General features: G+C 42.7%; 1 protein-coding gene, 5 non-coding genes and 2 pseudogenes across 6 annotated transcripts; all 8 read right to left on the reverse strand.

Annotated features, from left to right (window-relative positions):
• Positions 1-65: 65 nt before the first annotated feature.
• On the reverse strand, positions 66-2,131 carry aamdc (adipogenesis associated, Mth938 domain containing). The gene is made up of 4 exons (XM_053321581.1): positions 1,984-2,131; positions 1,230-1,377; positions 1,028-1,123; positions 66-360 (listed from the first exon to the last, which is right to left on the reverse strand). Exons 2-4 carry the CDS (start codon positions 1,359-1,361, stop codon positions 220-222), a joined length of 369 nt encoding a protein of 122 aa, XP_053177556.1. The 5' UTR covers positions 1,362-1,377; positions 1,984-2,131; the 3' UTR covers positions 66-219.
• Positions 2,132-10,827: 8,696 nt separating this feature from the next.
• On the reverse strand, positions 10,828-10,991 carry LOC128361091 (U1 spliceosomal RNA). The gene has a single exon (XR_008321573.1). It is a non-coding gene; the product is annotated as a U1 spliceosomal RNA (small nuclear RNA).
• Positions 10,992-12,112: 1,121 nt separating this feature from the next.
• Positions 12,113-12,233, reverse strand: LOC128361079 (uncharacterized; annotated as a pseudogene).
• A 1,156-nt stretch (positions 12,234-13,389) lies between these two features.
• On the reverse strand, positions 13,390-13,553 carry LOC128361065 (U1 spliceosomal RNA). Its single transcript, XR_008321550.1, has one exon. It is a non-coding gene; the product is annotated as a U1 spliceosomal RNA (small nuclear RNA).
• A 1,328-nt stretch (positions 13,554-14,881) lies between these two features.
• LOC128361078 (uncharacterized) lies at positions 14,882-15,043 on the reverse strand (annotated as a pseudogene).
• A 674-nt stretch (positions 15,044-15,717) lies between these two features.
• On the reverse strand, positions 15,718-15,881 carry LOC128361066 (U1 spliceosomal RNA). The gene has a single exon (XR_008321551.1). It is a non-coding gene; the product is annotated as a U1 spliceosomal RNA (small nuclear RNA).
• A 1,199-nt stretch (positions 15,882-17,080) lies between these two features.
• Positions 17,081-17,271, reverse strand: LOC128361075 (U2 spliceosomal RNA). Its single transcript, XR_008321559.1, has one exon. It is a non-coding gene; the product is annotated as a U2 spliceosomal RNA (small nuclear RNA).
• Positions 17,272-17,642: 371 nt separating this feature from the next.
• On the reverse strand, positions 17,643-17,833 carry LOC128361071 (U2 spliceosomal RNA). The gene has a single exon (XR_008321556.1). It is a non-coding gene; the product is annotated as a U2 spliceosomal RNA (small nuclear RNA).
• Positions 17,834-22,197: the final 4,364 nt, after the last annotated feature.

Raw genomic sequence — 22,197 nt, forward strand, 5'->3', positions numbered from 1 at the left:
TTTCCTCCATGATAAGATAACGATTAAAGTAAATCTGATTTGGGTTCACTGAAAACTTTAACAGCGTTCTGAAGTTCACACTGCTAGCTGATCCAAGGCTGAAATTAGGTCAAAATTAGCATATAAGATTATTTAAATACCCTAAATCAGCCATTCATTCACTGAAACAGTCTCTTAAGGCAATTAAAGGCCGTCCCACGTGTTGCAGCGAGGGCGACATCAGCAGGTGGAGTGGAAGACGCCGCCCACTTTGGCACCCTGTCCAGCCAGTTTATTGTATTCGGCGACGGCCTTTTCTGTCTGCAGGACTCGGACTTCAACACCTTTCTGCTTCACAAAGTCCAGAGTGGTGGAGGGAACCTGAGAGAAGAGACAGAGAGAATGACAGAAACACAAATTTTAGGTAAAACCAAGTCACTCACAGATCTTGGCGCTTATACTCTTGAGGCAGATTTAGATAAATATAATTTCATTGTATCTGCAGGCTTGGGAAGGTTACTTGGTAACTTATTAGATTTTATTACTTGGGCTTAATTGGTACTGTAACCTAAATGCCAAAACTATTAAAAAATGTCAATGAGCCACACAATTGTGAACAAGTCCATACAGATAGTCATATTTTCTAGCTCTGGGTGCAAAAAGGACCAATTGCAGGTATCGTTCGACGAGAGACGTTTCAATGTTTTTGGTATCAATTTATTTCAGTCAATACCTTTTAAAAAAAAAAGGTATTAAGTAATACTCAACCCTAACTGTAAATGTCAGGCTGGATGCAGATTTTGTTGTACTGTATGGTTTAGTGGAAGGATTTTGATTGGCTCATAGTGTTTCTATCATCGCCCTAAAGCGATTCCTATGATATCGTTCACCGCTGCCAGTGTCTTTATAGTCGTGTTGTGGAGTCCACCATCCACTTGAGTTAGAACAAGTTTTAAAACTGCATAATTATAGTTATCATTATAGTTATAGTTCTTGGTGTGGACAGGCATTTATCTTATAAACTGGGCTGTTTGAGAGTCTGTTTTACCTGCAGAGCTTCACTCATGCCTCTGCCGATGACCAGCAGGTCTATTCCCTTCTTCAGCACCTCTTCCAGATCAGCAGGCTGTACTCCTGGGTGATGCTGCGGTGGGAAAAGCATAAAAATGTTTCTACACTTCAATCCCATTACTGTTAGAGAGAAACTCCAGCGTGTTCTTACTAGGTTAAGTTTTATAAACGTGTCTCACATCAGTCCCAGTCTCTCTCCAGTCCCACCCGCGGCTGCCTCCAGGCCAGACCTTACAGTCCTTGTAGCTAGAGGAGCATCCCTTCACCTTCATGTGGCCCCAGGAGATAGAGGCGATCTCTGGAGAGGACATGATGATGTGACACTACCTGTAAGAAGAAGGAAGGAAGGAAGAGTACAAACAGGTCATCCAATCATCTAAAATAAATCACGTCAGTATCCATGAAAAACACCTGAACTTAGATTTTAGTGGGCTTAATGGGTACTCTTACCCTAACAGCTGAAGTCATCAAAAAGTTATCAAATGTAATAAATTACATTACTCTGAGTGCATAATTTAAATAGTTACATTACTTATTACACTTTAAATAGGGTAACTAAATATCTGTAACCTAATATTTAGTTGTTTATTATAACTTGGGAGTGCCAGGTGGTTTAAACGTCCTGACTCTGTGCAGAAGCAGCAGAGGTGTTAATCAGCTGAGACAGACATTAACATGTGTCAGCTCCAAAAGCCAAAACCTTCTACTGCCAATTCTGCTGTTATCTAGAGCCAACAGTGGCTGACTGCGAGTTATTTTTGTACTGACCACAGGCTCACTGGGGGTCACTATACACTAACTGATAAAACTGTGTACATACAGATCTGTCGTAGTTCATGGAAATCTCTATGAGCTGAAAACAGTTAGGAATAAAAAGGAGCTGCAGTGCTGCTGTCAGTGGTCCAGTGAACATAAACAGGAAGTCATGCTTACCCTTTCTTGACGTCAGCAGAGACTGTAAACACACACACCTCGACACACTTCCTACACAGTGAAGATTAAACCACACCCACATCAGCTGCTACTGTGTTCTTCTTCTATGGATTTTTATTGGCAGTTGGCAACCAGCTTACAGGTGCGTTTATCGCCACCTACTGGACTGGAGCGTGGACCAGAAGATGAACAGAGCTACAGTATGTGTATGTATAAATATTATGTATGTATATTCATATGTGCCAGCATGGTGAGGTTTGCCTTGCATTTCATATTGCTCTCCTGAATTCTAACATGGTGAATGGTAGGTACAAATATTGTACTGTGGTCTTTCTGTCACTCCTAGATCCTACATGAAGCGTTATCTCTACACTAGTGATCTCTAACTCTGCTCCTGGAGAGCTACTGCCCTGCATGTTTTAGGTATCTCCAACACACCTGATTCTAATAATGAACTCGTTATCAAGCAGCTGAAGGTTGTTAAATAACTTGATAATGAGTTCATTATTAGAATCAGGTGGGTTAGAGTGGGGAGTAGGGTTAGTCGCTTTTAAACTTTTTAGCAAACTTTTAGCGACACGTATGTCTGTTTATAGAAGACGTGATTCACCCGGATCAAGCCTGTGCCATCCAGGTCCTGCGAAAAATGAGGTTCCCAGAAATATTTATAGCTTGGGTGGGATTGCTGTACCGGGGCATCACCAGCAAATTTGTTGTTAATGGGCATCTGACAAAAGCAGTCGACATTAACTGCGGTGTCCGTTATCGGCCCTCCTCTACATCGTCTGCATAGAACAACTAGCACAGGTCTTGAGAAAGGACCAACGAATCAATGGGGTAGGACTGCCGGGGAGTGGGGGACTGGAAAATAGGTGCAACTTATACATGGACGACGTGAACATTTTATGTACCGACTTTTTATCTGTCAACAGGACCCTGGACTTGACTGATTGGTTTGGACAGGCCTCTGGGTCAAAACTAAATAGAGAAAAGACCCAAGCCCTACCTCAGAAAACTGAAGATTTTACATGTGGACCTAAGAATACCTGTCTTTTAACCTGCCACCAGCGTATGATTTTATTCAGAAGTTTTTAAGGCATTTTAACCTTGAGCATGAGGAGTTGCAGATTTTAACTAACCACAGATCACTTGTGCAGGAGCGGGAACCAGTGAGTCCGGTGCGCAGGCTCCCACTCGGCGAGCCCACAACAGTTTGGCGCAGCGTGAACCATCCTGCTCTCCCAAACAGACTCCGGGACCTGTCATGGATGGTGGCTCACGAGATCCTCCCGGTCAGGTCTGTCATGCACTCCCGGGGCATGTCAACGCACTCAACCTGCCCCCGACCTGGTTGTGGCGCGCCTGAGTCGGTGAGGCATCTGCTCTGGGAGTGCAGTGCTGCTGTAGACCAGTGGACAACGGCCGGCTCCTTGCAATTCCCGTACTTACCAGCAAGGGAGGTTCTCATAGCACAACTGGTGCTGTATGGGGTGAGCCCGCAAAAAATACCGTCAAAAGACTTTGCAAAACAATGGCTCACCCTAACCGCCATCAAAGATGCCACTTGGACCTCCAGAAATTTGCTGGTTAGAAAGCACATGCAGATCCCCCCGTGGCTGTGATCCGAATGGCCGCAGCAACGGTCGAAACGGCCGTAGCTGCAGGCGGCGGGCCTAGGACACAGCCACAAAGAAGAATCGCCTCTGTGCCCATACAATGTATTCACAAAAAGTTTTCTTTCTATACTTTTTGTGTCCTTGTGTAGGCTGGCCACAGAGCGCACAGAGGTAGACTTTCATCTGGCACTGCGGTCCAGACAAGTCACGTTCAGCTCTTTTTCTTTTGTAGACCGTTGATCGCGCTGGAGACTGAGAGGACCATGTGGAAGCCTGCGACGTGGACAAGGTAAGTGGCACTGTTTGTGATGCCGGCATCACTGCTTGACTGGACTGGGTGGCTTGGCATCGCCACCTGAGTGGACTGAGGAAGAATGGGGAGGGGACGGGGGACTCTTGTTTTAAGCAGTCTTTTTCCTGCCAAAGATGGTGTAACCTCATACTCCACCTGAGGCCGGATGGTGTGAGGGATTTCCTCTGGCAATTCTGGCGCTGGGGTTTGAGTGGTGTCAGTGATGCTCTGGTGGCGACGGAGGACAGACAAACCTTGATCTGTTACATTTCTGGCGGATGAACTCAGAGACACACTTTGAATTAATCTTCAAGACGGGAATGCCGAGCTTGGTGAGCTCAGCGTCGTCTTCCGTCACTCTCTGCTGCACCCGCTGGTACATCTTTGTCACCTGATGTTTCTGCGGTGACCCTAGAGACTTGCCTCCACAGTCTGGATGCAGCCAAAGCTGTTTGATGAGGCAGTACATCAGCCTGTTTTTTCTCGAGTCCAGCAGATGTGCAGCTGAGTAACGTTTGCTGAACTTCAGCTTCTGCACCAAGGAAGACTCTGCTGGATCTCCACTGGTGCGGCTGAAGAGAGCGTTTCCCCAGCATGCAGAGTACAAGGAGTCAAACTGCTGGATGTTGCGATCATGGAGGTTCGTCCTCTGCTTCCTGGAGTGTCTCCCGGGCCTGAGAATAGTGGTCAGGAGCATTGAATGGCTCTGATGACTGAGCAAACAGGTACTCCAGTCCAATCCACTCATCACCAGCTGGAACAGGAGGCCTATAGTTGACTTCCTCCAACTCCCCAAACAGCTCCTGACACCGCTGATTCAGGCGATGAACAAGAGGAGACAGGTAGGTTAGGTTAGGTTAGGTTACTTTATTGGTCTCCCTAGGGAGAAATTTATCTTGGAGACAGGGACAGTGTTGCATAAATAACATGCAATAAAAAACAAAACAACATGCAATACAGACATACGGTTAAAAGACAGTGGTGGAGCAAACGCCACCTGACATTGGATGACCCTACTCATGTACCGCCATACACCCCCCCCTCCCCATCAAAGCATTCACACAGACATTCGCATCGCATCACCTCCCATCATCCTGGTACACCACGTACCTTCTCCCCTTTTGCCCTCTGACACTCGCTGACTCTCCGTTCGAGTTCCAGCAAGTGATGCCGGCCAGAAAGTACACTTGGAACGGTACGGTGGCACAGTGAGGGCCCGAGATCATGTTGGGCAGGAAGGAGTGAAAGCCCTCCAGATTATTGCTCCCTCTGACTGTGGTGTAATATGGGAGCCGCACACCACTGCGGGTGACATGTTTTTTGATGGTGTACATGTTCCGCCCTGGTGGATCTTGGGTGCACTCCAGGTGCTTCTGTTGGTTCTCCCACACATGGTCAACAGCCGCCTCGTCCTTAAACAGGTGGACTTGGTTTTCATCCATCCCAGCGGTGCCCTTCAGGACTTCAATGGCACTCTGCACACACATGAACGTCTCCTGGGCCCCAACGGTGATTCTCCGGACATAATGGCTCAGGTCGTACTTGGTGACATGTGTTTCCATGAGCTCATTATCAGTCAGGGAACCATACTTGGTCAGGTGCCCGGCGCGTATTGCCTGCAAGAGGAGCGCCATGTCATCCCAGTTGTAGGCAAACACAGCAGCAGAGAGCGACGACTTAAAGAGGGCATACTTGGGGTGGTGGTCGGTCCTGAGGGCGGCGTCAAACCTGTGGATCCAGTGGAAGATGTCCAGTCGAATGAGCATGCCTCCATCTGCCCACCCACTGAACAGCTGCTCCACTGAAGACGCTCCCAGGACACGACAGCAGCCACGGTCCACATACATAAGTTCAGGAGGTGCCTCTCCTGCCCTCTCGTACCTCGCCATGAGGCCCTCAGCCATCGGCCTCATTTTCAAGAGCGACTCCTCACAGGTCAGGACCGATATGAGGATCTGCCCCTGCTCGTTGGCCACGTTCGTGCACCACTCTGCTGTGCCTTTGCCTTCTCCGGACAGCTTCTTGCAGATCTGATAATAAATACAAGAACAAGGGTCTATATTTTGTTTCTACATTATGTGTGGTTTGACCATTTCAACAGTAGTGTGTCAAATATACCTTCTTGGTGGAGTCATATTTGAGGACCTTGCCAAACGTAGACATAATCTGCGTCCGGTAGTCTGCCGTCCGCCTCTTCAATGAGGAAGGCTTTCCTCAGCAGCTTAGGTGAGGGCAGCTCTCTCCTCTGTGGTGGTTTCTGGAAGTGGGGAGTCAAGATGCTTGAAGTGGAGAGAAAATGTGAAAATAAACAATAATGAGATAATATGTAGGTCCGTGGATCATCATCAATCAAAAACTGAAAAAATGGCTTGTTATTTCATTATTTGTTTATGAATGTGATATGCTTTGTTTTTCAGACTTATGATTTCATACTGACTGAGGTCAAAAAACGAAAATTAACAAAAGGGCTGTTTTTGATATTTTGTCCCGGAAATTACTGGACTTCTTCTTCTTCTTCGCCTGTTTGTAAATCTGTTGCAACTACATTTTTTCTTCTCAAATGAATACCAAATGAACAAATGATACACGGACCTATGTACTGTGTAACATTTCTTTTTTGTTTTGTTACAGGCATGTGTGAAAATGAAATCTGACTTACTTGTGATTTTTCCAGGTTGGAACTGGCTGAGGAGAGTCGTGTAGAGGTCCTTCCTCTGCAAGTAATCCTCGCAGTGGCTCTCCAGCACTTGTCTCCACACCTTGGTCATGGTGTTTCCCTCAGTGCGATCGCTCATGAAGCGGATCACTGCCTTGTCCACACCACGCCTAAAATTAGAACACAATGGCAATGAACCTTAGATGTGTTATTGTGCAATCAATAAGAATTCAAATCACTGTGAAATTATGCAGAGACTCACCGTAATGTTAACACGGCTGGGAAAACTGCTCTGTGCGCCGGGCTGAGTTGCCTCAAGATGTCTGCCTCCCATGACAGGAACTGACTGCTAGCTTTCCGGCAGGCGTTGCAGGCCAGGACCTCTGTTAACATGGAGTACCAGCCTCCAACGTCGCAGATCCGCCGGACAGTCTTTGGATACCCACATCGGTACAGGAACGCCTTGTTGTTGTCTCTTGCAGGACACTCGGGCCTGGGGCAGCAAAGACCGCCACACACCTACTGTTCTCCAGAAAAACAGACAGCTCTGAAAAAAGGAGTGTGCCGAGGGCACTCTACCCCCCATTATGCCAGGAGATTCGGGTGGGTGAAACCACATCCGGTCGTCTTTAAGGACTCTCCTCCACCTTGTTTTCCCATACTTGTCCTGGTATGCCATGGGCTTTTGAAAGAGCCCCCTCTCATCATCTTCCTTCAGCCACTTCAGGTCTTCGGCAGGGAGACCATTGACCCTGGATTCCCACATTTTATGCCATCCCTCCAATGTGATCTGAAATAACAAAACAAACAAAACAAGAAAATGATTCCTAGTGTGCAGGGCTCGAAATTAGCACTCGCCACTCGCCATTTGCGACCCAAATTCCTCAAGTGGCGAGACAGATTTTTGGCTGTCTCGCCACTTGGCTAGAAGACTGAATAGTAGGGGTGAGACGAGATCTCGTGCCGCGCGAGACGGCCCACGCGAGACGAAAACGCGACGATATTTGTAGTTGAAGTGAATATTGTCTCGCAAAGCTATAATTAAGGGGCGCACCAAAAACAAAAAAAAAGAAAAAAAAAGACGATCGGCTTTTTATCGCTCATTCGCACGTCATGTGTTGTTTTTATAAAGTCACATGTGGATCATAAACCTTGTTACAGTTTCTACCTGTAGAGAAGATCTCAGTCAGAAGTATGAGATGAGTTGAGGAGAGGAGCAGGTTAACCTCAGGTCTCTACACTGAGAGCCTGAGGTAGGAGCAGCGGAGGAATCTAGCGCATGTATGGAAGACTAATGATGCCAAAAGTAAAATGAGTCACACTACCAAATTATAACACTATTTATATTTTGTTCTACTTGTATATTTATGTGATACAGGATTTGAGCAATTTACTTTTATTTCTGTGTTGTTTTATTTATTTTATTTTATGTTATAATTTGTGAGAATTAGATTCTTTATTTAATTTATATTTATATATTAGAATTGTTTCTACTCTTTATAATTTACTTTTTAGTATTTGTGATTGTATCTAACTTTTGTATTTATGGTTGTTATTTCCATTAATATCAAAATTATCAATATATAAAATATCTATATGGGGAAACCTTTCACAGTGCTGCATGCTGCATAGGATAATTATATATTTAGAAAGTAGAACTGAAGTGATTCATTATAAGATGATTAGTTAAAATATGTCAATTCCATTTTGTGAATTTCAAATAAAAGAACAGTCATTTATTTCCTCATTGAAGTTTTTTTAAGAATATAGTTAAAGTCTTGTCTTGATCTTGTGAACCTAATATCGTGTCTCGTCTCGTGAGCTGAGTGTATCGTCACACCCCTATGAAATACAAATACAATAGTAAAGCGACGTTTTGGTTTTGGCTAGTAAAAAATCTGGTTGGCTAGTAACTTTTTTGATCTACTAGCCACTTGGCTAGTAGATCAAAAAGTTAATTTCAAGCCCTGCTAGTGTGCCTAGTGGGTTTTACATAAAGTTTGTTAGTCATTTTCAAGCATTACCTCAGGGTGTGCAGCTTCTCCTTCAGCTGTCGTAGGCGCCATAGACAACTGTAGACAGTCCGGCCTTCTGGTTGGCCCAAACTGTAGACGCTCGTCCAATGAGCGCGAAAGTCTGCGGTCTACAGTTGCTTTGCATCCGTCAACTTCTTCCCCAAATGTGGGAATCTCGATTGCATAATGGGGGACTGCGTTCGCGCTCTCCCCTGAAACTGTTGAAAGAAAACTGATTTTAAACTCAGTATTAAACTGTGTGTGTGTGTGTGTGTGTGTGTGTGTGACTCTCAGTGCAGCGCGTGTGAGAGCGCAGCGTCAGTGATCTCACTGAAGATGTCCCAGTCCTACCTTTCTTCTTGTCAACCAAAGGCCTTTCTGTCATTTTAAATCTCCCAGATCTGCGCAGAAACACACCGTTCCTCCAGCGGATCAAACATGAGGGGCGGGACACAGAACTTGCTGGGAAAGACGGGGGCGTTGGATTTATATCACAGGTGTGCCGCGCTGGGCGGAACAATAATCGTTTTAAGTCGATTATTACGTTTTTATAATCGCGGGAGGCCAAAATCGATATCGCGATTAAAATTCAATTAATCGTCCAGCCCTAGTGGGGAGATGCCCAAAACACGAAGGGCAGTGTTGAAGAAATTCACTCAAGTCCTAATTCAAAGTTTGCTGTGGTGTTGGATGTTTATTGATAACCCGGGATATCGGTGGGCTGACACAAAGTGGGTCTGAGACAGTGGACTGACACAGAGAAAATTAAATGGAGGCATTTTATACAGTAAGACCAAGGCCGTGATCAGCAAAGAAACAAAAGGCAGGAAGGGAGAGCATCTGCATTCAGACCTTACAGTGTGACACCGAAGCAAGATCAAATGATAACTTGGTGGGGATAAGTGGTGCTTAGGTGGACAGTTGACAATGTTAACTGCAAGGAGTCACAACAGGAGGAGGGTCCACATTCAGACAAAAGCCATAGATTGAGTTCAATCAGGGAATCCTAGTCAATCGTACTTCATCCCTCTCCATCCTTCTCCATCCCTCTCCATCCTACTTCATCCCTCTCCATCCTACTCCATCCCTCTCCATCCTAGTCAATCCTACTTCATCCCTCTCCATCCTACTCATCAGGGGGGAGTAATGATCAAGGGCTGTGACGTCACTAGCTCAAGCTATTGTTCTCGGACGTTACTTGATTACATCACATCTCTGGCCATACGTGCATTTCTTCTTCAGCAGTAACTCTCCAGGAGCAGAGTTAGAGACCACTACTCTACACTGTCTTGTTCTTGATAAGTTTTGAACTGTATACCTTCACAAATGTACTTGCTAAGCGTTCTGCCCTTTCCAAACTACTAATTGTATTATTGTTATTACTACACAGTCCTGGCATCTCATACTTCCAATCATTCCCTAAACCTCTGACAAGTTTCTCTCTCTCCCAATTTTATTACAGTATTTTCTCCAGTATGCTCGTTGTGTTCATTACTGCTTGAGCTCTTTTGTACTGAGCAAACGTTTCTAAATTATGCAGATATTTGGATTCTCTGTTTCTCCTTCTCATATCCCACCACACTACACTCTTCCTCTGCACTCTTTGGTACTGTTTCCTCTGCTGCTCAGATAATAAAGGTAGCATTTGTTTTATTTACCTCCTCAATATCTGCTGTTCTCTCTGTAACATCTCCTCCCATTCTCCTCACTCTTATCTGCCAATTTTCATATATCTTTGTTGTATTTGTTGTTGTTTTTTCTACCTGTCACCAAACTCCATCCCCATCTAATCTCCTGATCCTTCACTTCCTTATGCCATCTCCAGTGGTGCCACATCTGCGTCAGGTCGCTATTACAACAGATTAAACTGCTTCCTGCAGCACAGTCCACTGTCTGACAGTCTCTCTGTAGTTTCTAGATGTAAAAACTTCCAAAATAATAAACCACTGAGTCGAGCTGCATTTTTTCACTTCAGTAACTAAACACAGATATAAATAACATTTCATTAGTCTCAAATTTATTCCATCCATACTAATGTAGTACCAATACTTGCTCAGCAGATGCTGCCATTTTGACTGCATCAAATGCTTTTAAACAATGAACCATCTTCAATATAAATACAAGCTTAATGATGATTTAAAGCTTATAAAATTCTGTTTAATCCTACACAGTTACTCTGTATTAGATTAACTGCTCTATACAGCTGCAAGTCACCTCTCATCAGGTACAACTGAATATGAAATGAGTTTTCTTTCAACAACTTATCAGGGGAGAGCGCGAACGCAGTCCCCCACTACCAGAAATTATGCAGTCGAGATTCCCACATTTGGGGAATTCGCAGGGGTCAGCACAACCGGAGTGCAATGGCTGAGCCTCGCCCTGGGTGAACCACCTTCTTGATCATGGTATCTCCCCTGCCAGGTAAGTATGAGTTGTAAAGATCAGAGCCGGAGAAATCTTTCACAGACACGGCACCCTGACCGATGGTAAACCATCCACACATCATCCAAACCACACGCTGTATGAGACTGTGGATCTGCAGGGATCCAACACACAAGGAGACCTTTATACTAAACATAACAAACATTATTTAAACGACAGATAATGACTGACTTTCCCATGATACACTGCTGCACTAGTACATCATACCCTCACCTAAAATCACCCACTGTTTCAGTTTTACCTCCAACAAATGAAAAACAAACCAACAACAGCTTCAGATGAGCCAAAGTGAAATCATACTGCAGTCACAAGTTGATTTAACCACTTTGGAAATTCAGAAAAAAGAAAACAAAAAAAAGAAGGCATACGCCCCCCTCCTCACATTACAACCACTTCCTGTTTCTTTGTTACCGGGGGCAACAGACATTCCTGCTACTGCCACCTACTGAGTGGAGTGACAACAACACTGTTTAAGAAACAGCACATTGACTCTGAGACATGCAGCATGATTTTTATATATAACAGCAAGAATAAATGATTCTTCTGACATATGAGAAAACAACAGACTGTGAAACCAGCAGAAATGCAGCAGTGAGGACCCCCCCGCCCAAGCTGCAACAGGAGGGAGACACAGCTTTGGTCTGCATGGTTTTTATCGATAGATTATGATAGACAGTGACGTTACTTTTGAATGGAGCCCAAGAACAGTCTACCTCAGTGTAACACTTAACTTCTTTTATCAGAAGAAGTAGACTTGTTGTTACATTTTTGATATTATTTGCACAGCTGTGTAATTTATTTAGTAGAAGAGTTACTGACATTTTACAGTCTGTTATTGATGAAAAAGGAGTGCTGTCAGAGATGGACCTATTTTTATTAAATATAAGACACACCACTCCCTCCCAAAATCTATGGGCGAAAACACTGGTGAGGATTTTCCACCAGCAATCTAATTTCACCACTTTGCCTCCTCCTGCTCTATAAATAAGCATCACAAACACTATAAATATGCATAAATTGTTGCAGTATCAAACCTCAATTTAATGTCAGTATAGCAATTAATACATTAAGATAACTTACTTATCTACTAAGTTAGGTTTCTTAATAGAGGGGGTGCACTGTTCCTGGAGGTACTGCAATACCAGGTCGATGCGTGGAGTGGACGGAGCAAGCCCCTATTCCATCTCCCTGTTCCAAAAATCAATTTAATAAATGAAGGATCAAGTGAGTACTGGTTTGATTATTTGTTTGAAGGAGGATTGGAAACTATTCAGATTAGTGACACTTAACCTAAATGTATTTGTATGATTATGATAATTAAAAATTGGTACGTCATAACATGTAGATAGTTTATTTACCTTTTTTTTCCAGCAACTGAATGCAAGCACCTCCAAGTGTGATCCTTCATCATGGCCAGGTGATGAAGCTGAACTGTTGGCTATACGTCAGGCTGTAGAAGGTGAGATAGAGAGTTAATACACATTTAATATTTTAGAAAAATAAATAACTAAATCACAATATAAGCGCGTTTTCACACCAACAGCATTTAGTGCGTTTGAATTGAAGCATAGTACTGCTACGTTTAAACAATTTATTGCCTGCTGCAGACCAAACAATCCAACTATAGGTCTGAAAGCGCCCTAAATAATAATACTACTCTGTATGGTCATTTGTTTTAGGCTTGCTCAAGACCCAAGAATCCCCATTTAAGGGCAGGACCAGAAGTCAGTCTCTGGCTTCCCAATTCCAGGATTACCAGCCCACAGAAAAGACCAAACAGACCCCGGTCCAGTCTAAACAGCATGTGTCCACTAACCCGCCCAGAGTCCCCGTCCACAAACAGAGTTCATGATCACCCCTTGGAATCGCCTCTCACTGACTCCCCTGTAAGTGATATTCACATTATATGCAATGAATGTAAATTAGAATTGGTTTTACATGTTTTGTCATTTCTCGTATATTTTAACATTACTTTGTACACAACAATAACCAAATGCTTTCTATGTATTATCTGTGTTGCAGGTGGAGGAGGTGGTTGGGTGCATCCCCATCTGCAGACATTTCATGACTCAAAGAGGACACAGAAAGAGGGCTGTTCACCCCCTTTCAAATGTAAAAGTCAGATTTATTCCATCCATACTAACCAATATTTGCTCAGCAGATGCCGACATTTTTACTGTATCACATGCTTTGAAACAATGAACCATTTTCATTATAAATGTGTGTGTGTGTGTATATATACATGTCAATATAATGTGTTTTCTAGCTTCTTAAAGCTTTTTCCTCCAACTCAAATATTCTATATCAGAGTCTGTACTTTAGGCCACTTGAACACCTGCTCTAATTACTACTGAGTATCAGTTTAGATTTCTTTCAACAACTTATCAGGGGAGAGCGCGAACGCAGTCCCCCACTACCAGAAATTATGCAATCGAGATTCCCACATTTGGGGAATTCGCAGAGGTCAGCACAACCGGAGTGCAATGGTTGAGCCTCGCCCTGGGTGAACCACCTTCTTGATCATGGTATCTCCCTTGCCAGGTAAGTATGAGTTGTACAGATCCGAGCCAAGGAAGTCTTTCACAGACACGGCACCCTGACCGATGGTAAACCATCCAAACATCATCCAAACCACACGCTGTATGAGACTGTGGATCTGCAGGGATCCAACACACAAGGAGACCTTTATACTAAACATAATAAACATTATTTAAACTTTATATGACAAAAAATGACTGGCTTTCCCAAGATGCAGTGCTGCACTACCACATCATACCCTCACCTAAAATCACCCACTGTTTCAGTTTTACCTCCAACAAATGAAAAACAAACCAACAACAGCTTCAGATGAGCCAAAGTGAAATCATACTGCAGTCACAAGTTGATTTAAACACATTTGAAATGCAGAAAAAAACAAAAAAGAAAGCACATGTCCCCCTGTCCCCCTGTCCCCCCCTCCTCACATTACAACCGCTTCCTGCTTCTTTGTTACTAGGGCAACAGACATTCCTGCTACTGCCACCTACTGGTCTGGAGTGGAAACAACACTGTTTAAGAAACAGCAGACTGACTCTTGACACAATCAGCATGATTTCTTTTCAGCAAGAATAAATTATTCTTCTGACATATCAGAAGAATCTGACCCCCCACACACACACAAAGATTTTGAAATAAATATACTAGACAGGAGTGTAATATAAAAACAATGTACAGACTTACACCTGAAAAAGAGTAATCCCTCTCTATCATCACTTATATGACACGTTATCTACACAGACTCTGTCCTCTGCCTATACTTATTTTTTCCATGAGTATTTTTGCTCTTTTGGGGAGTGTATGGGATGTAGCGCCCCCTCAGCCATTAAGGATGTGGGGCCTAGTTGCACATTTCCATGTTTTTATTAGCTTCAATGCTTCTCCGTCTCGCTCCGCTGCTGTCTACCTGTGTCTGTTTGTGCAACTACTACAACTTTTAATACCCTCTTTACAACATCGACCGACTATTCCTGCAGAGTATGGCCCACTAAACACTATATTACTTGTTGTGTGCATTTAATATTTAATAGTGCCATGCATGTCACAACTTTGCAGCTTCCTGCTCTATGAATAAGGATTACAAAGGATTGCTGTATATAAGCATACATTTGTGTAGTGTACGACTTCACTTGAGTGTTGACATAGCTACTCAATCGTACATTGGCAGTCATGGGCAATTCTAGCATCACGCTCGCAAAATAATTAAAGTTGTATATAATCATTTGTAGAAAAAAACTAAATAATAATTCAATAATTTTAGGAATACTTGAACTATTCTAAAATGGATCTAAAGTCACCAGTACTGACTAGGTTCAGTTTTTTCATATTAAACATAAAGAGAGGGGGGTGCACCGTTCCTGGAGGTACTGCAATACCAGGTCGATGCGTGGAGTGGACGGAGCAAGCCCCTATTCCATCTCCCTGTTCCAAAAATCAATTTAATAAATGAAGGATCAAGTGAGTACTGGCTTGATTATTTGTTTGAAGCAGGATTGGAAACTATTCAGATTAGTGACACTTAACCTAAATGTATTTGTATGATTATGATAATTAAAAACTGGTACGTCATAACATGTAGATAATTAATTTACCTTTTTTTTCCAGCAACTGAACGCAAGCACCTCCAAGTGTGATCCTTCATCATGGCCAGGTGATGAAGCTGAACTGTTGGCTGTACGTCAGGCTGTGAAAGGTGAGATAGAGAGTTAATACACATTTAATAGTTTAGAAAAATAAATAAATAAATCACAATATTCTAACATTACTTTGTACACAACAATAACCAAATGCTTTCTATGTATTATCTGTGTTGCAGGTGGAGGAGGTGGTTGGGTGCATCCCCATCTGCAGACATTTCATGGCTCAAAGAGGACACAGAAAGAGGGCTGTTCACCCCCTTTCAAATGTAAAAGTCAGATTTATTCCATCCATACTAACCAATACTTGCTCAGCAGATGCCGACATTTTTACTGTATCACATGCTTTGAAACAGTGAACCATTTTCAATGTAAATGTGTGTGTGTGTGTGTGTGTAAATACATGTCAATATAATGTGTTTTCTAGCTTCTTAAAGCTTTTTCCTCCAACTCAAATGTTCTATATCTGAGTCCATACTTTCAACCACTAAACACCAGCTCTCATCAATTACTACTGTTTAATTTTCTTTCAACAATTTATCAGGGGAGAGCGCGAACGCAGTCCCCCACTACCAGAAATTATGCAATCGAGATTCCCACATTTGGGGAATTCGCAGAGGTCAGCACAACCGGAGTGCAATGGTTGAGCCTCGCCCTGGGTGAACCACCTTCTTGATCATGGTATCTCCCTTGCCAGGTAAGTATGAGTTGTACAGATCCGAGCCAAGGAAGTCTTTCACAGACACGGCACCCTGACTGATGGTAAACCATCCAAACATCATCCAAACCACACGCTGTATGAGACTGTGGATCTGCAGGGACTCAACACACAAGGAGACCTTTATACTAAACATAATAAACATTATTTAAACTTTATATGACAAAAAAATTACTGGCTTTCCCATGATGCACTGCTGCACTACCACATCATACCCTCACCTAAAATCACCCACTGTTTCAGTTTTACCTCCAACAAATGAGAAACAAACCAACAACAGCTTCAGATGAGCCAAAGTGAAATCATACTGCAGTCACAAGTTGATTTAAACACATTTGAAATGCCGAAAAAAAGAAAAAAAGAAAGCACATGTCCCCCCCCCGTCCCCCCTCCTCCTCCTCACATTACAACCACTTCCTGTTTCTTTGTTACTGGGGCAACAGACATTCCTGCTACTGCCACCTACTGGTCTGGAGTGGTAACAACACTGTTTAAGAAACAGCACATTGACTCTTGAGACATACAGCATAATTTTTCTATATATGTAATCAGAGACCAGCAGACACCCCCCCCCCCCCCCCCCCCCACTCACAAGCTGCAGCAGGAGGGAGACACAGCCCCAGTCCAGGCAGACAGAGGCAGCTCAAATAAAGTGAATAAAACATCAGCAACATCAGCAATTGAACATCAGCAGCCATGTCAGTGTTATAAAGCACAAACTGTGAGTTCACATGCACCTGAATGGAGCTTCAGTGTAAAACTTAACTTCTTTTACCAGAAGTAGACCTGTTACATTTTTAACTATTATTTTCACAGCTGTATATTTTATTTAGTAGAAGAGTTACTGACATTTTACTCCATTTTAAATCAGTCTGTTATTGATGAAAAAAAGAGCGCTGTTCAAGACATATTCAATTCTACTACCATGTATTATTGATTCTATTCTATCCCAAAAGTGGATCAATAAAGATGCATCTCATCTCACTCAGCAATTATTTGTTGTGGATTTAATAGAGCCATGCATGTCAACACTTCACAGCTTCATGTTCTGCAAATAAGGATTACAAAACGCTGTAAACATGCATTAAATTGTGGAGTATACAACCTCAATAACATGTCCTAGAGGTACTCAAATTAACTGGTATATTGAATGATAAGTTAAGCTTTTTAACATTGAACATAGAGAGGGGGGTGCACCGTTCCTGGAAGTACTGCAATACCAGGTCGATGCGTGGAGTGGACGGAGCAAGCCCCTATTCCATCTCCCTGTTCCAAAAATCAATTTAATATATGGTCCCCGGGTAGGGGACGTATCAGATATTAAACTGATAAGAACAGATACTACACTTGATCTTAGCCAAAAGGCCGAGAAGCGATAACTGAGAAAGTGTCGGAGTTAAAGGAGTGATCCTCTGCAGTGTCAGTCTCACTCACGGTTTCACAAAGTCAAAGACAGAGTTAACTTATTTTAAAAACTTTGATTACATATACTTTAAATAAACACAAACCGATCTTAAATGTAACAGGGGAAATAAACTGGAAGTCACATTAGAGTCTGATATCTGGGGGAGAAAATAATGTTTTATATAATACACGCCATACACGTCACAACTTTGCAGCTTGTCTATTAGCATTACAAACGCTGTATACACATCACTTTCTGAAGCATACAACAACCTCAATAGGGTTACACCATAACTCCACCATTATCCAGTGTCGCTGAACATGAATTACTTTAAACACAGAGAGGGGGGTGCACCGTTCCTGGAGGTACTGCAATACCAGGTCGATGCGTGGAGTGGACGGAGCAAGCCCCTATTCCATCTCCCTGTTCCAAAAATCAATTTAATATATGGTCCCCGGATAGGGGACGTATCAGATATTAAACTGATAAGAACAGATACTACACTTGATCTTAGCCAAAAGGCCGAGAAGCGATAACTAGAATAAGGTTGGAGGCGAGGGAGTGATTGTCGGCGCAGTCAGTCTCAGTGACGGGTTTACAAAAGAGTCACAATAATTAAGGCCACCATACGAAACAAAAACAGTATTTATTAGATATACTATTCTACTTTTAGTGTTATAATGCGAGATTAATACGAAACAAAGTGTTTGTACATGTGCCGTGTTGTGTACCCCCTTTAACCACGTGATACGCGTTCCTCCAACAGGAAGTAGACACACAAAAAAGACCTAAAAAATCACACATTTCCGTTCATAATTAAAAATATCTTTCACATAGACTCAATAATAACGCTGCGGAAAACGTTTGTAAACGGAGAGGTTATTATCATGTTGAGGAAAATGTTTATCTTCATGATTCAATGTTCCATTCACAACCAAATGCTATTCATGCAGCGCTCTCTGGTGGACAAACGAACATACTGCACCCTACATGGCCTGTATAAGCCAGCAAGGTGTAGTTCAAGTCAAACAACCTCGACATGGCATCAAGTTGTTTCCAGGGAAGTTAAATATTACGACAAATATTAGTGAAAAGCGTTGGCAGTGCCCCACATCACCACCATTATCTATTTAAATTAAAGTTATCCTTCCAGCCAAGCAATATAACCACAGTTGTAATTCACCTTGTAATAAACACACATTTAATGAAACTAATGCTATAAATATGACTGATTTAGTAAGTTAAAATCTCTTCTTTTTTCGAGTAACAACCTCGACGTGACATCAATTTGTTCTCAACAATTTGGGACATATAGAAAAAAGAAGCTTAAGACTCATAAATTTAAGTTTAAGTTGAAAAATTATAATATTAATATCGGTTTGCTACCGTTAGCTTACCGTTAGTCCACACTGCTACCGTTAAGTCCTCATGAAGTTAAAAAACAATAAAACTCGACAATAAAACAGCCGACAACACCTTTTCTCCGCAGTAATTGTTATCTGAACATTCAACGAACATTCAACACTACATTTAAATTAAAAAACTGTAAGTTAGTAGGTAAAAAATACATAAATTAACTAACCGTCTTCGACGCTGTAAAATATCTCTGAGAAGCAGCCGTCCGTTGGGGTCGTGTGCAAAGTTACGTCAGCCAGGTTACTACTACCGTTAATTACTGTTAACGTACAGCTAACAACACCTTTTCTTCACAGTAAATGTTATCTGAACGTTCAGCACTATAATTAAATCGGGAAATTGTCAGTTAGTTGGTAAAAAAAATAAAATAAATCAATGAACTTACAAAATGTTGTCTTGACCTGACGCTGTAAAATGGATGCAGCCGCCCATTGGGGTCATGTTTCAAAGTTATGTCAGCCAGGTTACTACATCATAAATAAAAAAAAACTGTATGTCTTCACAATAATTGTTATATGAACAGGCAGGATTATATTTAAATTGTAAAAGCGTACCTTAGTTTGTTGAAAAAAAAACTTGCAAAATGTTGCCTTCGACACTGGAAAATGTATGTTTTACTCTCCAATTACATCGTCCAACCGCTGGTGTCGAGTGCAAAGTTACATAACCAAATTACTACAACCGTTAATTACTGTTAATTAAAAACGTTATATCTTCATTAGGCGTTGACAGAAACACGAAAAAACAACCTATAACACATATTCTTCACAGTAAATGTTATCTGAACAGGTGACATTATATTTAAATCGAAAAATTGTTAGTTTAATTGGTAAAATAAAATTATACTTACAAAATGTCTTCGGCCCTGTAAAATGGTTGCAGCTGCCCGTTAGTGTCGTGTGCAAAGTTACGTCAGTCAAAGTCAATGTAGGCGTTTCAATTATATCTTTTATCTTCACATGAAAAGCTCAAGAAAACTAGTTTAGAATAAGAAACAATAGAATAAAAAGAGTTAGAAATGCTATTTTTTGTATGGAGTCTTTTTTCCACATCAATTCAATGATCTGGCATATAAAATGTTAACTTTTTCTGTAAAATAGAGAGAAAAATCAAACTTGAACAGCAGACCGCATTCATCTTAGATATTGTGATGGACCTATTGAAGAGATAACCCTGTTGATATCCCCCGCACCTCCTCCAATTTTAGATTACGTAAATGAATTAATAAAGTTACATTCTTCGTAACTGTCCGGTTGTGCGTGTGTGATATCTGGCCTCTGACAAAGCCCACTTGGGCAGGTTTATTACAATATGATACGACTGTGGTGGGTCTCATCACTAACAATGATGAGACATGCTACAGGACTGAGGTGAGCCAACTGACGACGTGGTGCATAATTATCTCTCTCTAAATGTGGAGAAGATAAAGGTCATATGATTGTTGACTTTCAGAGAGCACACACCCAGCACCATCCTCTGTCCATCAACGGTGCTGCTGCAGGTTTCTGGGTGTGCACATAACAGAGGACCTCTCCTGGACCAACAACACTACATCACTGGCCAAGAAAGCTCAGCAACACCTCTATTTCCTCTACAAACTGAAGAGAGCCAAAGCCCTGGCACCCATCATGTGCTCTCTACCATGGCACCATTGAGAGCATCCTGACCGGCTGCGAAAGCTTGAGCCCAACAAATTCTCACCCCTCTGCCAACACATGAACTAGTCTTTCCCCCCAAACTAAACTGGTCTGTCTACCCCCCACTTGGCCATTAAAGATGAGATGAGATAAAGAAATTTATTGTCATATGCATTGTAAAAACACGGAGGTTCAGACAATGCAATGAAATTCTTACTTTGCTGCTCTCCTTACACACAACAGTAACACATAAACACATAACAAAAGATGCATACAACAGGTAGAGAGAGTGAGACAAAGACATCAGCCACAGTGGGTGCCATCTTGATTGCTGCGTCCCACCACCCACATCCCAGGACAGAGCTGGCCTTCTTCTCCGTTTATCCTGTCTCTTGTCTGCAGCTAAGATGCTGCTGCAACAGCAGACCACCCCATAAAAAATAGCTAATCATGCCACCACAGTGTCCTCAGGAGCGCCCCCTGCACTCCAAAAGATCACAGTCTCCTGAGCAGGTAGAGGTATCTTCTTGCCGCTTATCCGGGGTCGGGTCGCGGGGGCAGCAGTCTAAGCAGGGAAGCCCAGACTTCCCTCTCCCCAGCCACTTCGTCCAGCTCTTCCAGGGGGACCCCGAGGCGTTCCCAGGCCAGCCGAGAGACATAGTCTCTCCAGCGTGTCCTGGGTCTTCCCCGGGGTCTCCTACCGGTGGGACGTGCCCTGAACACCTCACCAGGGAGGCGTCCGGGAGGCATCCTGACTAGATGCCCGAACCACCTCATCTGGCTCCTCTCGACGTGGAGGAGCAGCGGGTCTACTCCGAGCTCCCTCCGGATAACTGAGCTTCTCACCCTATCTCTAAGGGAGAGCCCAGCCACCCTGCGGAGGAAGCTCATTTCGGCCGCTTGTACCCGCGATCTTGTTCTTTCGGTCACGACCCAAAGCTCATGACCATAGGTGAGGGTAGGAACGAAGATCGACTGGTAAATCGAGAGCTGAGCCGAAAGGCGAAGCCCTTCTTATAAAGTGCAGTGGTGTTGTCTGTCTAGTCCAGTTTATTGTTTTTAGGTAAACACCCAGGTACTTGTAAGATGTCACCATCTCAATGTCCGTCCCCTGGATGTTCACCAGTGTCAGAGGGGAGTGTCTCAACCTGCAGAAATTTGTCACCAGCCCTTTGGTCTTTCCCGCGAGGTGGTTCCTCAGGCACCAGTCTACAAAGTCCTGGATCAGTTCTCTGTACTCCCTGTCATCTCCATCAGTGATGAGGGCGACACAGAACATCTGCAGGTGACAGGTAGGTGTGTTGTGTGAGAAATCTGCAGAACAGATAAAACCTAATTGCCCCAGAATAACTTAATATATGTAAAATAGATAAATAAATCATATATCACAATTTCCTAACCATCAAAAATAAAAATATAATAGATACAAAAAAATGATAACACCTTTAAAGAAAAGGCTTATTTTCTATTATTTCTCCTCACCTACTAGAGATACACTCTACTGGGATATAGAGGATCATAGGATAAGCCTACCTAATTCAGAAAAACAATATGTGACATTTTTGAGTTAAGGCTGTCATATTAATGTCTCTGATCCCAAGCAAGAGGTTTATGAAAAAGTTATGAATGGTTATGAGTGGTTGTGAATGAACATTTCCTGTGTGACATGTTTCATGATTCACCCTATCCTGGTTTCATTTTGAGATAGTGTGTCCATTTAGACACAGGTCAGTGTTTCTTGGGCGGGGTCATAGTAAGTAAACTGAGACGGAAAGAGGTGTGTTTGCTTTATAGCATTCTTCCCTTGTGTGTGTGTGAGAGAGAGAGGGAGAGAGAGAGAGAGAG

This window comes from Scomber japonicus, chromosome 6, assembly GCF_027409825.1.
Source record: "Scomber japonicus isolate fScoJap1 chromosome 6, fScoJap1.pri, whole genome shotgun sequence".
NCBI classification, from domain to species: Eukaryota; Metazoa; Chordata; class Actinopteri; order Scombriformes; family Scombridae; genus Scomber; species Scomber japonicus.

Bases quoted from the DNA above. Each gene is read 5' to 3' on its own strand.
- aamdc (XM_053321581.1), bottom strand. From the start codon at position 1,361: ATGTCCTCTCCAGAGATCGCCTCTATCTCCTGGGGCCACATGAAGGTG. The intron at 1,124-1,229 runs GTGAGACACGTT...TTCCCACCGCAG, and splicing joins GGAGAGAGACTGGGACTGAT to CATCACCCAGGAGTACAGCC. The intron at 361-1,027 runs GTAAAACAGACT...CTCTTCTCTCAG, and splicing joins GCATGAGTGAAGCTCTGCAG to GTTCCCTCCACCACTCTGGA.